Source organism: Sesamum indicum, linkage group LG6 (assembly GCF_026168435.1).
Source record: "Sesamum indicum cultivar Baizhima isolate 11 linkage group LG6, ASM2616843v1, whole genome shotgun sequence".
Lineage (NCBI taxonomy): Eukaryota > Viridiplantae > Streptophyta > Magnoliopsida > Lamiales > Pedaliaceae > Sesamum > Sesamum indicum.
The window spans coordinates 24,916,661-24,932,101 of NC_142662.1; the positions used below are offsets into that span (position 1 = coordinate 24,916,661).

Genomic DNA, 15,441 nt, shown 5'->3' on the forward strand with positions numbered 1-15,441 from the left:
TCTAAGGTTTGACATGATTATATATTTTTTATTATTGTTTGAAAAATTATAAATATTTTAATAATTTCAACATTTGTTTAATAGTTAGTTAATTATGTTAGTTTTCGTTATGTTTTCATTCAATATTTGTAGCGAATCGATCAAAATGTATTTTTGAAGTATAAAATTATATTTTCTATATTCTTTTATTTTTTATTTTTTAAAAGAATATCTTTATGGACTAATGTGTTTTATGGATTACTTTACTCATTCTCTCTCTCTCTCTCTCTCTTTTACATTTTCTTAAATGTCCTTTTTGGGAAAAAAATTAATAAGAATAAAGTAGTAATTTTTTTTATATTATCGTTTAGTGGATTTTTATTTCAGATGGGTATTTATAATTTTTAAAAACTTTAGGTAAGGTAATTATATTTATCTTAATTTTTATTAAAGAATGTAATATTAATTTTAAATAATTGATTTTATTAAATTAATTTTATTAAACTTCTGATACAATTGATTGCCTCAATCAAAAAAGAAAAAGGAAAAACAGAAAACTCTGGCAATTGAATTTTGAATTTTCGTCCGAACTGCGAAGTTGCGTTCCCCCTTGAGGAGTCTATCCTGGAGTGTTGCGCTTTTTCATGCACCGGCTAAGAATTAATGTCAAAATGCAACTAAAATCGTGTGCGCGCGCTCATCTGAAGATGCATTTCTTTATTCTTGTATTCAAATTTGGGTGTGTTAGAAAAATAAGATAATTATAATATATTTTCTAAAATTTGATGTAATTATATATAGATTTTTTTTGGTCTTATAAATTATATCTAGCACATGTGAAGTTTATTCCGTCTAAGTTCCTCACTAGTCAAAATGTATAAAATTTGATGATACTAACAAAAAATTAGATAAAAATTTATATTTACTTTTAATTGATTTATTGATAATTTATTGCAAGTCAATAAATTTTTCTATGATCAAGTTATTCTTGTACATCTTTCTACGATAATGCATGTGATGAGGTATATCTTTATTATTATAAGAAAAGTTAATTTGTTTGAGTTGCAACAAATCAATAATAAGTCAATCGAGTGCAAAAATCGATTTGCACTCGATATTTTTTAGATGGTAGAAAATATTATGGATATTAGATGTAATTTTTTAACCACAAGAAATTTACGTGTAATTACACTAAATTTCAAGAAATAAGAGTGTAATTATTCCTAAAAAGAACAAATAAAAAAGAAAAGAAAAAAATGAAATGATGACAATCATAAACATGTTAATGTTTAAACCAGTTGCGTGTCCTATTATTTTGGTGGTGAGAAGGGAGTGGATGATCAAAATGCAACAACATTTCCAGAGGGAAGGAATTGTGCAAACACTGACAAAGGCAGTCCTTTGTTGTTTAAGTATGTCTGTGGTGGACAGATGAGCTACATACATACATACATACATAGGAAGATGCCAAATTTGGGGAAAAGGTAAACAACTTGGAGTTGGGGAGTTGGCGGTGGGGAGTCAGATGAAGATGAAAGTGCTGCCCATCCCTCATCACACACACACACACTCACTCACTCACTATTTATTGTAAAAAGCAGAGGAGATAGAAAAAAGGGAAGTTGAGGGATAGGCCAATCTGCTCTTCTGCAATTTATATATGGGAATGAGAACACACCTCTCTCCCCCACCAATACCCCTACTCCACTTCACTCACCTTTTCTCATCTCACTGTCTATTTCCCATTCATTCAAATTGAATTTGTCTCCCACCACATCTTTGATTGTTCTATTCATCAATACAACTCTCACATCGAGGTGCTATGCTAGTCAGACTGGCGTAATGTACCTTATTTTTACGTGAGATGGATTGTAAGGTCAGATGGTAAATTCATGACTTAATTATAAACGATACTTTGGTCTATTATGCACGATAACTGACCGAATTATTGAGTACATACATACATACAACATTTGAGTTATAGCAGCTGTTGTTTAGATTGAATATTTCATAGTGATTAAAAATTTGTACATTTATGTTTAAAGAGAATTATTATACGGATCGTTACTCCATGATGGTTTGGGATATTTTCTAGTGCAAGTATGCAAGTTACTGTTCCATTGGACATCACCACTTGACTCTGCAGAGGAAGCACAATTATCCATGGAATTTAGATACACAAAACTCTTTATATTGAGAGAAGAAGAAGATAAAACAAAGAAGTGAACCAAAAAGAAACTCAAAAAGTAGAGTTAAAAAAGTTGGCTGCCTGCAAAAGGAAAGCAGACTACTAGCTGGTGCTGGTGCTGGTGCTGGTTGTGTCCATTACTGTCAGAAATGGATGGATTCCATTTCCCAATCAACTACTATTATACACTTCTCACCAATCACTCTCTTTGCAGGCACCCCTCACTCTTCACAAACCTATCTTTCTCTTATCTCTTACTGCTCCCAAGCCCATACACATACACCCTCTTGCATGCACTCTTTTTTATATAAATCCCACACATACACATCTCTTCATATGTTTCAAACTTATATACCCCACCCCACCCCACCACCCCACCACCCCACAAACGGAAAAAAGCCTCACTTGAAAGAAACCCTGTGAAATTTTATTACATTTCTGTCTACTCGTCTCAAACAGTTTGTGTTCTTGAAGAAAGTTTTTACGTTGTTCAACAATGGAGGGTGAGCATTTAAGTCATGGATCGCCAAACAAAGCACAAGATACAGCTAAATCTTTCCCATGTCTATACTGTTCAAGAAAGTTCCACAGTTCACAAGCTCTCGGCGGCCATCAAAATGCCCACAAGAAAGAGAGGAGCGCAGCTAGAAAGAACAAAAGGGCTTGTGATTTCGCTCTCATCCCACCACCGCCGCCGCCACCGCCGTTGCTTTTCTCTCCCAACTATCCCATCGGAGTTTTCAGCCCTTGGGCTTATGTCAACGCCCATGGCGCCAGCCTGTGCCAGTTCCAGGGCCAGCAGATGGTCGACCGCTTCGGGTCAAGCGGCGGGGCCCGGTTCGAGAATCTTGATTTGTACCGTGGCAAGTGGTCGAGCCATGAGGTTGGACAAGAGTACAAGAACCATAGCCATGGGGATTGCGAGAGGCACAAAGATCAAAAGCTTGATTTGTCTCTTCATTTGTAGAACACTCATTGATTCATTAAGGGGTACGGCATTGGCAGAGTTCTTTTTGTTTTCACGGCCATAGCTCATATACAGTTTTGTTCCATTCATCTATTTTTTGCATTTCTTTTAATAAATTGAGAAGTGGGGTTATGATCTTATCGAAAATTTTACATTCTAATTCCGGATGAATTTGAACCAATTATATAACAAGTACAATAATATATAGTTTAAGAAAAGTGATCAATCACACAATAAATATATAATTGATTTGACTCGATATTTGAGTAAAAAAATTTCTCTACTTAGCAACTTATGCTTGCTATATGTACTTGAGATCTTTCTCTGATAAAGAGACAGTTTTTTTGAAAATTGAAAGCATTGTGGGTCAAGCTCATTAAAATTTTCCATTTTAAATAATAAAATTTGTATAAATGCAGAATGTATGTACTATATATAATAAGATTTGGGATAGAAGATTCAATCTGTGTGTCAAAGAGCATTTATATTAGAAAGATGTTTGTTGGTCTATTGTCTATCGATATTCTGCTTCATCTCTCTTTAGTGCTTGAGTTAGTTGAAAGGAATCTCTTTAGTCAGGCCAAACCAATCTCCGGTTTGGAAGTAGACCTTGGTGAAGAGGTATATGTGAGGTCCCTGGTACGTTCCCGATTTTAAAGGAATTTCTGTCAAGATGACAGATCTTGCTGTAGGTACCTCTACATGAGCTTCGCTCCTCTAAGTGTTTCGGTTGGTGGAGCGACTCTGGGACGAATTTTCAATGTTTTTGAAGAGCCTTTTGATAATTTAGGTCCTGTAGATACTCGTACAATATTTTCTATTCATCGATCTGCGCCTACCTTTATACAGTTAGATACAAGCTCAAGATTACCCATTTTATTGATTCCGCTTCATAATAAGTCTGTAAAGCTTCTGCATAATTTCTGAAACTCGTTGGACTTCTTATGTTAGGATATGCATCAAATAATAAATATTTCTTTTTAGGTGGTTCTAAATTCGAATGTTATTCTATTCGATAGTCAATCTTAATAAAGAAGAAGAGAAGATGAAGTCTAACAGCAGGATCGAGGAAGTATATATTATAGCAATCGCGCTTGCAGTATAAATGAGAGGAGTGGATACATCTTTTATCTTTTGAGTTGTTCTGTTGGATCAAGAGGAGCCATATGAGATGAAAATAAAGACCAGTAAGTGTTTGAATAAAAGCGTGGTGCATGTGAAGTGCGCTCACTTTCATATTAAGTTGATATTAATATCAATAGTTTGACAACTTCGAAAGCTAAACATTAGCCAGACCACCCGCTGTAGCACTTGGCAAATACCTCAATGTCTTGGTATCCCCCGGTAGCGGATAATTAATTTTTCCTCTCCTTTTTTCTCATTTATTTCCATTTTGCTACCAGTTTTGGGCTTGGGTCGTTTTATTACCTGAGGCCCATTTGACAAATAAAGCCCGAACAATTAGAGATGGGCCCATATCTTGCCTACCACTGAGGCTTGGCCCAAGACTAACTTGTGATAAAAAATATAAATACTTTTTGGCGGAAAAGATGTCAAAGACTCCGCTGTAGCACTGGCAAATACCATTGAGAGGTATCCGGGTTCGAAGCCCGGCAGCGGAAAAATAATTTTTTCTCCTATTTTAAATACTTCTTTGGGATAATTATACTTTTCTCCCGAAATTTAGTGTAATTACATATAAATCTCTTGTAGTTTGAAAAATTACATCTAGTAATTTTGAAAAAGTTTGCTTCTATAGTTCTATCTAATAAAAAGATCTCTATGTTAGTCAAAATTCACAGAATTAATGGATAATAACGAAAAAAATGAATGAAAAATAAAATTTGCTCTTGGGTAGCTTATTGTAGGTCAAACATTTTTTTTTTCAAATTAAATTATCTTTGTAATGGTGAAGATATGCATTCTCACATGCATTAACATGTGAAAATATATAATGATAATTTGATCATAAAAATATTTATTTGACCTGAATAAATTAGTAATAAATCAACATGGGGAAAATATAGATTTTTATCCTGATTTTTATTTTTAAAAAATTAACAAATTTGATAAATTTTCACTAATATAGAGATTTATTTATAACGAAAGCAAAATTCATGAATACTAAATATAATTTTTCAAACTACAATGTGTCTATCTATAATAACACAAAAGTTTTGGGAAGGGCGTGTAGGTAATTATGATATTTCTTCCTTGGGACGAGTTTGGGGTTTTCCCATGCATACTTACTATTCTACATAAAAATCATACTAGAATATGTTTTACATGGGGCATGTGAAGGGCTTTTACATTCATTAATTTGATATTAGTATATGTTTTGTTTGACATTTTTAATACTATTTAAAATTAAATAAACTATCTACAAAATATTTATTATTTAATAAAATATTAAAATTTTTTATTTTTAACGTTATTTTTATATACACGGTATGAATATATTAATTAGAATAGAAGATGCTATAAGACTTTGTAGAGGGCATTTTTGTAAGTCAAATTGAGATTAGTATGTGTGCCGTAAGAAACAGAATAGGTATTATTGTTTGCGAGAAATGTAACAAAAACTCCGCTGTAGCGCTGGCAAATACCTACTGGAATTGGTATCCGGGTTCAAATCCCGGCAGCGGAAATAATATTTTTTCTCCTATTTTAAATTTTCTCTTTCTTGGGTCCTTTTATCATTTTTACTTTAGGTTTAGGGGGTGTTTTTAAATGTTTAAAATAAATTATTATCAAATTAAAAATATTTTATTTTTGAACGGCTTAAATTAAGACAATTTACTCAAAAAGTTATGAGCAACTTCCTACCAAATTCTACGACTTGCAAATACTAAATTATTTTTTCAAACACACCATTTTTTTTCACTTTTAATTTGTATTTTGCTAATTTACTATTTTTCATACAATTTATTTTCACCATAAAAAGTACTTATAAAAAGATAAATATAATATATATAAATATATATGTATATGTGGAGTGAAGTTTAACATCATTATTTTTTCTCCTTATAAGTACAAAATCATTACATGAAAATATTAAACGAGGGGTAAAATTAAAATTTATTTATTTATTTAACATCATCATATTTATTCTAAACTTTAACAAAAGAGAGTCAGATGTAAGCGGTGAATTTTTGAAAGAGGTATAAATATAATTTTTGAAAAAAAAACTATATTTCGTATTTTTAGATGAGAACTAAGTGTAATTAACCTCTAAACTTTAAAACAATCTTATAGAACATATGAATTTCTCAAAATATTTTAAATAAATTTAACCAACGTTTGAATTACTGCACGTTGTTCAAGTCAAACCCAAAATAAATGTACACTTAGTTTGGCGAATTATCGAATTAATTTTGACCAATTGAATCTAGAAAAACCTAACGAATTTTTCATCATGGTCGAGTCAAACGACATCGTTAGCTTTTTGGTCAATCTCACTAATAAAATGACGATTTTCCAACTTGGCTTTGAAAGGGACTTAATTAAAAGCGCTAATCATGAGCTTTTCATAATTATTTTAAGTGCACGTTGCAGCTCCAGCCCTTTTGTGGCCTTTTAATAATTATTATTATTTATTGGTCCAAGTTAAATGGGGTGGATCGAAAAATTTAAAAAATTATAAAAGTAAAATTTGTTCACTTAATTAATAAAAAAAATTAAATATTTTTTTTCTGAAAAGTAAGTTAAATTATAATTATAAATTACAAGAACATTTTAATCAATTTAATACAAATAAATAAATAAAAACTAAAAAAAAACGAACAGATTGAACTATTCGTTAAACGGCTAATGTCCCAATTTTCGAGAATTTGAAGCTAGTTGGAATGTAGCATCAAGATGGAGATGATTTATGATCCCAACAGCTTTGATTGGTAGACACATTGATCTCCCCAATTTCAACCTACATCACCATATCATCCACTCATTTTCTTGTAGTTGGCACAAAATTAAGCATGCAATTTAATTCACTATTTTACGTGCAAAATTAGTTTTTCTCCAACTAATTATTTTCTCCCATTGGCCTAACAAATAATTTAATTAGGCAAAATTATTAAAAGAGCAACCTCCAGCAACCAACTCTATTTACAACCCAAATACATACATATATAAAATAATTACGGGTAAATAGCAATTTACTCCCAAGTGATATTGAAAATGAGCAAATTTCACTCCTATAAAAAAAATATAGCAATTTACTTCTCTATACTTTTTAAAATGAAGCAATTTACCTCTTTATACAGAGAGGTAAAATTGATTCATTTTAGAAAATATAGGGAGGTAAATTGTTGTATTTTAAAAAATACAGAGAGGTAAATCTCTATTTATTTTTTATAAGGGGGTCATTTGCTCATTTGTGATATCACAAGGGGGTTGATTGCATTTTCTCGAAATAATTATTCATACAATATTATGCTCAAATAAATCTGATATTAAATATTAAATACTTTCTCTTTTAGCGGCCTAAAATTTTAGATGAAATAATCGTTGACGAAAGGGAAAGAAACATATATTTACGCCTAGTGCATCTAAAATTTTGATTTTTAGTTCAATTAATAAGTGTAATTTAACAGTTGATAATTTTATTTAGAAAAGTTTTAGATGAGTAGTATTAATCTATGAGCGATGGTTATAATTAAGGTACTTATAGTGATGGTATGAAATGCTAATTAGGTTTTGAAGTTTGAAACATAGGTCAAAGTGAAGCAATCTATGTATAAAACAATGGTTGGTGAATGAAAACCCCCAAGATTAGCAAGAGTTGGAACAACCTCTACTTGCTATATTTGGACAATTTTTTTTTTTTTAAGAATACATTGGTATTTTTAAATTAAATTATATATTATTATTATATTTAATACACGACCCGTTAATATTTTTAAAAATTTATAAATAAATTCAAAATAAATAATTATAATACAACTAAAAGTTGACTAAATATCTACATTCGTAATATCAATAGGATTCGAAACTTACGATCTATTGATTGTGGGACATCAACCTCGATATATATATATTTTTTCTTTTAGACTTCAATTAATTCTTCTTTATACATAATGACAAATAAGGAAAGAAATATTCCGATTCGACTAAAAATCTCGATCAATTGGGATTTTCTGCTATAAAAGAGTATTATATATCGCGTTTATTTAATATATATATATAAATTTTACGTATATAATTATTATATATGAAATTAAGTTACTCTATGCAATATCAAGAATTCAAACTATAAATCAGTAATTTTGAAGGACGAGTTTATAAAATTTCGATCAAGATAAACAATACTTTATACAACAGAGCATTAATCACGTCCGTATGCTGCATGCAGTATTGCATTTCCATTGGTTGGAAGGGAATCCCCATCAAAGTAGAAGCTCATAAGAAAATGTATGAATTTGCAAAGAACTATTAATTACTGGAACAGATCTAAAAATTGCAATTAATACGGAATGGTTTTCACCATTTTGGAAATCAGTCTGACAAATACGGAAAAAGAAAGAAGTGTAACGATTTTATGTGCACCCCCGACATTGATGCTAACTATGTTGTCCCCCAAATGTGTCTCGCGTCAAGTATACATTTCAAGAAAACACGTTTCTACTTCTGTATAAGGATGCTTCTACAGTTCCATTAGGTATGCTAACAGTGCGGTTTCGATTTTTTTAAATTTATTATCAAATTGAATTGATATCGACGGTTTTATAAATTTTTTTTTTTAATTTTCACTTTTAAATCCAAATTTAAAGTTGTGGTTTCGGGCGGTTTGGCAGCTTCAATATATATAACAAAAATAAGACGTTGAGACTAACAAAAATTAAGACATGAAACAAGCGTCTGTATGTAACAAAAAAAAAATTGTACAGGAACTTTGTTTTTTAATAGTTAATAAATTCCCGCTTAGGCGGTGTTTGCAAAAAAAAAAAAAAAACACTTGATCCAACAAAGGTTGATAGTCGATTTTAAAGAGAATAGAGATAAAAGACAGAATAAAGAAAGAGCGGAGAGAGAAGAGAGGAGAAAAGAGGGAGAAAAAAATAGGGGAGAAAAAATGAATGAAAATTTTGGACAATCATTAAATGAGCTTAATAATTTGATCTTTGATTATATATGAATTTTGGGATTATATAATTCGAATATGAAATTCTTCCAAAAAATTAATTATTTTATCGAATTATTATATGTAATTTAAAAATTAATTATATATTTAGCGGTGCGATTTTTTAAAGTTCTAAAATAAAACAAAATCAATAGCGCGGTACGAATTTACTCTAAATTTAAAATTTCTGTTTGAAAAATAAATAATAATAAAAAATTTGATTCGGGTGCTTTTAATTTTTTTTTCATCACCCCTAAATTCCATCTTACATAATTGCAAACCACATAATTTATTTGTTTAATGAATTTAATAATAAAAATTTACTTATTAACGAATTTAAATAATGTAAATTAGCAATGATAATTTTATTTATTAGGTAGCTCGACGCTAATTTTTTCCTTCCCACCGCATGAAATCATTATTATATTTTGCATTGTGCATTCTTTTTCTCTCTCAAGTAATAAATTATATTTAATTGTATACAATCTGACAATCAAATGACGAGTGTAAATGTATATGGTATGTAATTGATTATTATTTTTTTTGATAATAATTATATTACACTTATTATATAATTAATTAAATAATTTTCTGCTCATTTGCCCTTCTTTTATCATTTTCTTAAATATATCTAAAAATTAAGACTGATTTCTAATTTTTTATTTATTGTTTGTTGTATCTAATAATGGGTGTATCATCTACAAACAAAGAGGAATATTATTTGTTTTTTTGCTGAAAAGTTTGACCAAATTTGAAATAGTTGTATTTTTCGTGTAATTGATGTACATTTTTTAAAAAATGATAATTATAGTAAACTAATTATTTAATTCTTTCAGTCCGATCAAGTTAAATATTATTATAAATTGTAATTTTTATTTAACCTATGAGTGCAATTTACATGCAGAAATAATTGATGACTTTATGCACTGTAGATTGAATTTTTCATTTTAAATTATTTATTTTATTTAATATATGCATATTATTTATATATAAGTTATGTCGTTTATTTTATTTAATTAAAATTATATATATAGATTGAAATAGAAAATGTGGGATAATGACCTAATTAACCGAACTACGGTTAAGTCCAAGTCTAATGAAGTTAGGCAAAATATGGAGCAATACCATTTTGCACGTGGACTCGACTCTCCTCTTCTTTTATAAAAAGGATTTGCGCCTTTCCATTTACACACATTCCATCCATTGTCTCTGCATTCATCTATACGTATACAGATAGGTGCATTGCGATTTCAGTGAGAGAAACTCGTGTAGAGAGAGAGAATTAAGGAAGAGATTTCGGATTCCAAACCAGCTAGCAAGCATCAATGGCGGCGTCTCTGAGAACTATTGCGTTTTGTACATTTGTGGCAGCGGTGCTGTTTGCCGACGCGATTGCCGTCGGAGGAAGGTACTTAGTGTGATCTCATTAGATTTTGCTGCTGAAGCTGGCATGCCGTATTTTTATCGGAAGAGTGTCGTTTTATTTGTCTTTCTCGAGATTAATCCTCTGCTTTTACGTTGGAGTTTAGGAGCTGTTTGTATTCATGAGAGTAAGTAACTTATTTTTTTACGGTTGGTTATGGTGTTTATGCAGTATTGAAGGGAGCAAGGTAATGAAGAGCTTGAGAAACTCAACAATGCCGGATAGGTTAGTTACCTACTCTGCTTGCAGTTTCAGTATTAACCGAAGCTAGCTTCTCTTTTGGATTTTCAGAATCATCTAAACCGTAGACAATAATTCATCTTATTTCTGCACCGACGGATGCCGATATGCATGAAATGTTTGTTGTATCATTCTGTTACAGTTGCTTTTTATCCTCTGGTCACCATTTAATTCAACTCGCATGACAATTTCTCTTTATATGCCTAAAGTGGCCCCGTTGGATTTTCGCAATGCCGTTCTGCATATGCTTTTCACTCCGCTCAAATGAATCTTCGAGATGATATGTTGGATTTTTCTGTAATGACCCGAATTTCGTGGATTTTGAGTCGAGGAGTAGAAACTACCTAAAAAATGAACCTGCTCATAGCAGTAACGGAATTTCTCGAATCTGTCATCTTCAGTCCCTGATCTCCAGTTGCCATCTTCCAATTGATAAGCCTTTTTAGTTGTTATTGTCTTCTTGAGCACCAATCTTCATTAATTGTTTAATATATGTAGAAGAAAATAAAATAACTAGGAATATCCTAATGTTGTTTAGAAATTGATAATATTTAATTACGCTTGATTACGTGCTACTATAAAGAGCAATAGTTAGGGTATGTACGCCCACCTGATTATTTTTAACCAATTTCCGTCTATTTGCAGGTCTCAAGATATTAAGTTTAAGCACGAACATGCTGTAGATGATCCGGAAGCTGTCGCTGCCATGGTTGATATGTAAGTCCCTTTCTCCTTGTAACTGCTAACAGTTATTAATTTTCACTCGGTTTCTCAGTTCTAAAACTGCAAAATAAGCTGCAACCGCTTAATTTAAACATATACGAATTCTCCTCCAGAAATCATGTGTTTCCAATTATTGATCATTTTGGATGTAACAAACAAGTACCGAAACTTGAAAGCAAACCCTCACTATCTCTACATCTTCTTCCACAGTGTCCCTTTCATGTCTGGCATTTCCTACCTACCCCAAAATCTTTTACAAATTCCTTTTTGTGAAATCATGCTTGTACCCTGCAACCCCTCAGATGTCTCTTTCTGTGATTTCATATGCGATGGCATAAGTTATGTGGTACCATTTGTCTCCACAATTAACTCTAGCAGTGAAATTCTTCATCCGTCTCGAATCGATGTGAAACTATTAAGTAGAGAAGTGACTGCGACCTAGAGTTGTGTTGTTGGGCTGGATGAGTGTTGCAAGTCCAAACCAGTTTGGCCAAAAGTTCAATTGATTACATGGCAAGTAAAAAGGCATTAGTCCTGTTATCATTCATTCTTTTTAAATTAAAAACAAAATTCACTCTCCATGTGATTGTTTGGCCATTTTAGACTAGAATTTCTCGTACAACCGATTATGCAGAATAGTTTCTGCCAAACTCTACTGATTTGGGGATGGGGGTAGGCCACATAAATCTTGTTCTTTCTCCGACCCAGCCTGGCAAGAATGCGCAAGGTCGAGAAAAACCAGATTAGCATGGCTGGATGTACTGACACTAGCATGAGACTATGACCAAAATAAATGACCCTTGTCTCTTCAGGATTAGTCCTCCACCGACGCCTTTCAATTCAATTCTACATTTATTTCCAACTGTCTATTGTACTGACGAGATGATGCAGTTTCCGTATGGTCCGTATATGTCTGTTGCTGTTAATTTACCCTTTCTTAATTGATTTGGACTTTGTCACACCATTTCCTTGAAGTAGTATGTAGGCGGGTCCACTCCTCATACTGCATTGCATTTCGAATGAATTGTTGATGCCGTTTACTTGGCCCTATTAAAGTTGGCCACCGCGTAGAAACCACCCAAACAGTATAGCTTAGTGTTGGTAAATGAATAGTTACATACATCCGACATGGAAAGATGTAACCTTTGATTTAGCATAATGGGAGTGGTGTTACCCTTTTCTTATTAAAATTAATTCACCTTTTTTTCTATTTTTAGAAACAAATTAGTATATAAGTTATAACTATTGTGATTAGTTTAGTATATAAGATGAGATAGAAAATAATTTGTAAAATCATGATAAAAACAGATAAACTTTCACCATCCGGGTGGGTAAGTTATTAAAAAATTATTCAATGACATTTTCTCTTTGATAGGTATTGATATTTGCAGTTGCATTGCTCTGTTACTGCTTGAAAAACTACAAAATTGATTTATTCCGAATTTTAAAAAATGGTTAATAAAATCCAGGACCATCCGGAACAGCACGGAGAGAAGGAAGCTGGGATTCTTGTCATGCGGAACGGGAAACCCCATAGATGACTGCTGGCGGTGCGATCGCAACTGGATACGCCACCGCAGGCGCCTGGCTGACTGCGCCATAGGCTTCGGCCGGAACGCCGTCGGCGGCAGAGATGGCAGATATTACGTAGTCACCGACCCCAGCGATGACGACCCCGTTAACCCCCGACCAGGCACCCTCCGCCACGCCGTGATTCAGGACCGGCCTCTCTGGATCGTCTTCAAACGTGACATGGTTATCACACTAAAGCAAGAGCTAATCATGAACAGCTTCAAGACCATTGACGGGCGCGGAGCCAATGTCCACATCGCCAATGGCGCATGCTTAACCATTCAATTTGTGACGAATATTATCATCCACGGGCTCCATATTCACGATTGCAAGCCAACGGGCAACGCTATGGTGCGGAGTTCTCCTTCGCATTACGGATGGAGGACCAGGGCTGATGGCGATGGGATTTCGATTTTTGGGTCGAGTCACATTTGGATTGATCACAATTCGCTGTCGAGCTGTTCTGATGGGCTGATTGATGCTATCATGGGGTCCACTGCGATTACCATTTCTAACAATTACTTCAGTCATCACAATGAGGTAAATTTCTCTCCAGTTTCTATCTATGTCCGTTTCAAAATTATAGCTGATGAATTAAATAAGTTTGAAGATTGAATATTCTGGTGTGTTACTCGTGAACAGGTTATGTTATTGGGACACAGTGATTCGTACTCGAGAGATAAGGTTATGCAGGTGACTGTTGCCTACAACCATTTCGGAGAGGGCCTAACCCAAAGAATGCCTAGGTAAATTACCAGAGTCCTCTCATTTTTTTATTTTCTTTGTTTCTTCTTGGGGTAAAATTCAAATTAACTTTGTATGTGTAACATGTATATATAAAGTATAATACAAGAAATTTATAATAGAAAATTCAGAATGCGTTACTAAGATGGACTTCAGGGACTAAAACTGAAATTTAGCACTTTTCCGATTGAACTGACATTATTTAGAGCTTCAACTGTTAAAATGTGTTAACTGGATGAAGAATCTTAAATTTCCAGGTGTAGACATGGGTATTTCCATGTGGTAAACAATGATTACACTTCATGGGGGATGTATGCAATTGGTGGCAGTGCTAATCCCACCATCAACAGCCAAGGCAACAGATTTCTTGCCCCAAATAACCCTTTTGCTAAAGAGGTTTGTCTTCAGATTAAAACAAAAGGAAAAAGTTATCACAGATTTCAAACATTACTCTGATTTCACCTACCTAACGTGTAAACATTCTTGTTATAGATAACAAAGCGAATAGTGAATGCGGATGACCATAGATGGAAGGGCTGGAACTGGAGATCAGAGGGTGATCTTCTGCTAAACGGCGCCTATTTCACCCCATCGGGTCGTGGTGCAGCTGCCAACTACGCCAGGGCCTCAAGTCTAGCAGCCAAATCCTCTTCCTTAGTAGCAACCCTCACGGCTGAGGCTGGGGTACTTCATTGCCGCAAAGGCGTCCAGTGCTGATGATGACCTCATCTAATATTTATAGAATATCATTCAAAATCAATAAAACAACATTATATTCTTTACAAATCCCTTAAAATTCTTCTATCAGTATAGTCAAAATCTAGTCATTTTTAACCCATCCTCCTTCAGTTTCTTATTTGAATGTTTCACTACTCCCCTTGTCTTATTCTTACATCGATCAACCTCGGCCTGCTTCAAACCGAAATATACAAGGTCTTTGGAGCAGGCGCAGATGCGTTGTTCATGTTATTTCATTTTTTCTTCCCCTCATGATGAATCCTGTTTGCTCTCTCTCAGTTTAAGTGTCAAATCTCTTGGCCCTCTTCTCACCAATGTCTCATTTTAGTCCGAGTCTGTCTATGTATGTACTTAGGTAGAAAGATGCAATGAAAAAACTGTAGCTTCAAGAAATGCTGTTATCATTATATTGTAATGCAATTATCGTTTGTCATCTCTTTGCAAATTTTGTCGGTTAATATACTCCCATTGCCATTAGTAATGCAGTATCTTTTTCTTTCTATTTTCCTTCAAATTTTTATGGGTTCTGCACGAACCAAGAATAATATCAGCATGCAGCCCATGTGACAATCCTGCGAGAAGATGGGCAGACATGTGAACAGGCACACCAGTTTCATACCCTTTCCGGGCCAGTAATTAAAGGGGCTTGGGACGAGCTCAAGATCAATCACAGTAGAAAATCCATTTTGAAAGTTTAGGGCAGTAGTTCCTGGATGCCACAATTCTTGGCCGGATTTTGTCCTCATCAA

At 33.2% G+C, this 15,441-nt stretch overlaps 2 protein-coding genes across 2 annotated transcripts; both read left to right on the forward strand.

Moving 5' to 3' along the window:
• Positions 1-2,663: 2,663 nt before the first annotated feature.
• Positions 2,664-3,134, forward strand: LATE (C2H2-like zinc finger protein). Its single transcript, XM_011082008.2, has one exon. It carries the CDS (start codon positions 2,664-2,666, stop codon positions 3,132-3,134), a length of 471 nt encoding a protein of 156 aa, XP_011080310.2.
• A 7,305-nt stretch (positions 3,135-10,439) lies between these two features.
• Positions 10,440-15,137, forward strand: LOC105163500 (putative pectate lyase 8). The gene is made up of 7 exons (XM_011081864.3): positions 10,440-10,660; positions 10,847-10,900; positions 11,561-11,632; positions 13,108-13,750; positions 13,853-13,956; positions 14,212-14,350; positions 14,447-15,137. The coding sequence occupies exons 1-7, from the start codon at positions 10,578-10,580 to the stop codon at positions 14,669-14,671; spliced, it is 1,320 nt and encodes a 439-aa protein (XP_011080166.2). The 5' UTR covers positions 10,440-10,577; the 3' UTR covers positions 14,672-15,137.
• Positions 15,138-15,441: the final 304 nt, after the last annotated feature.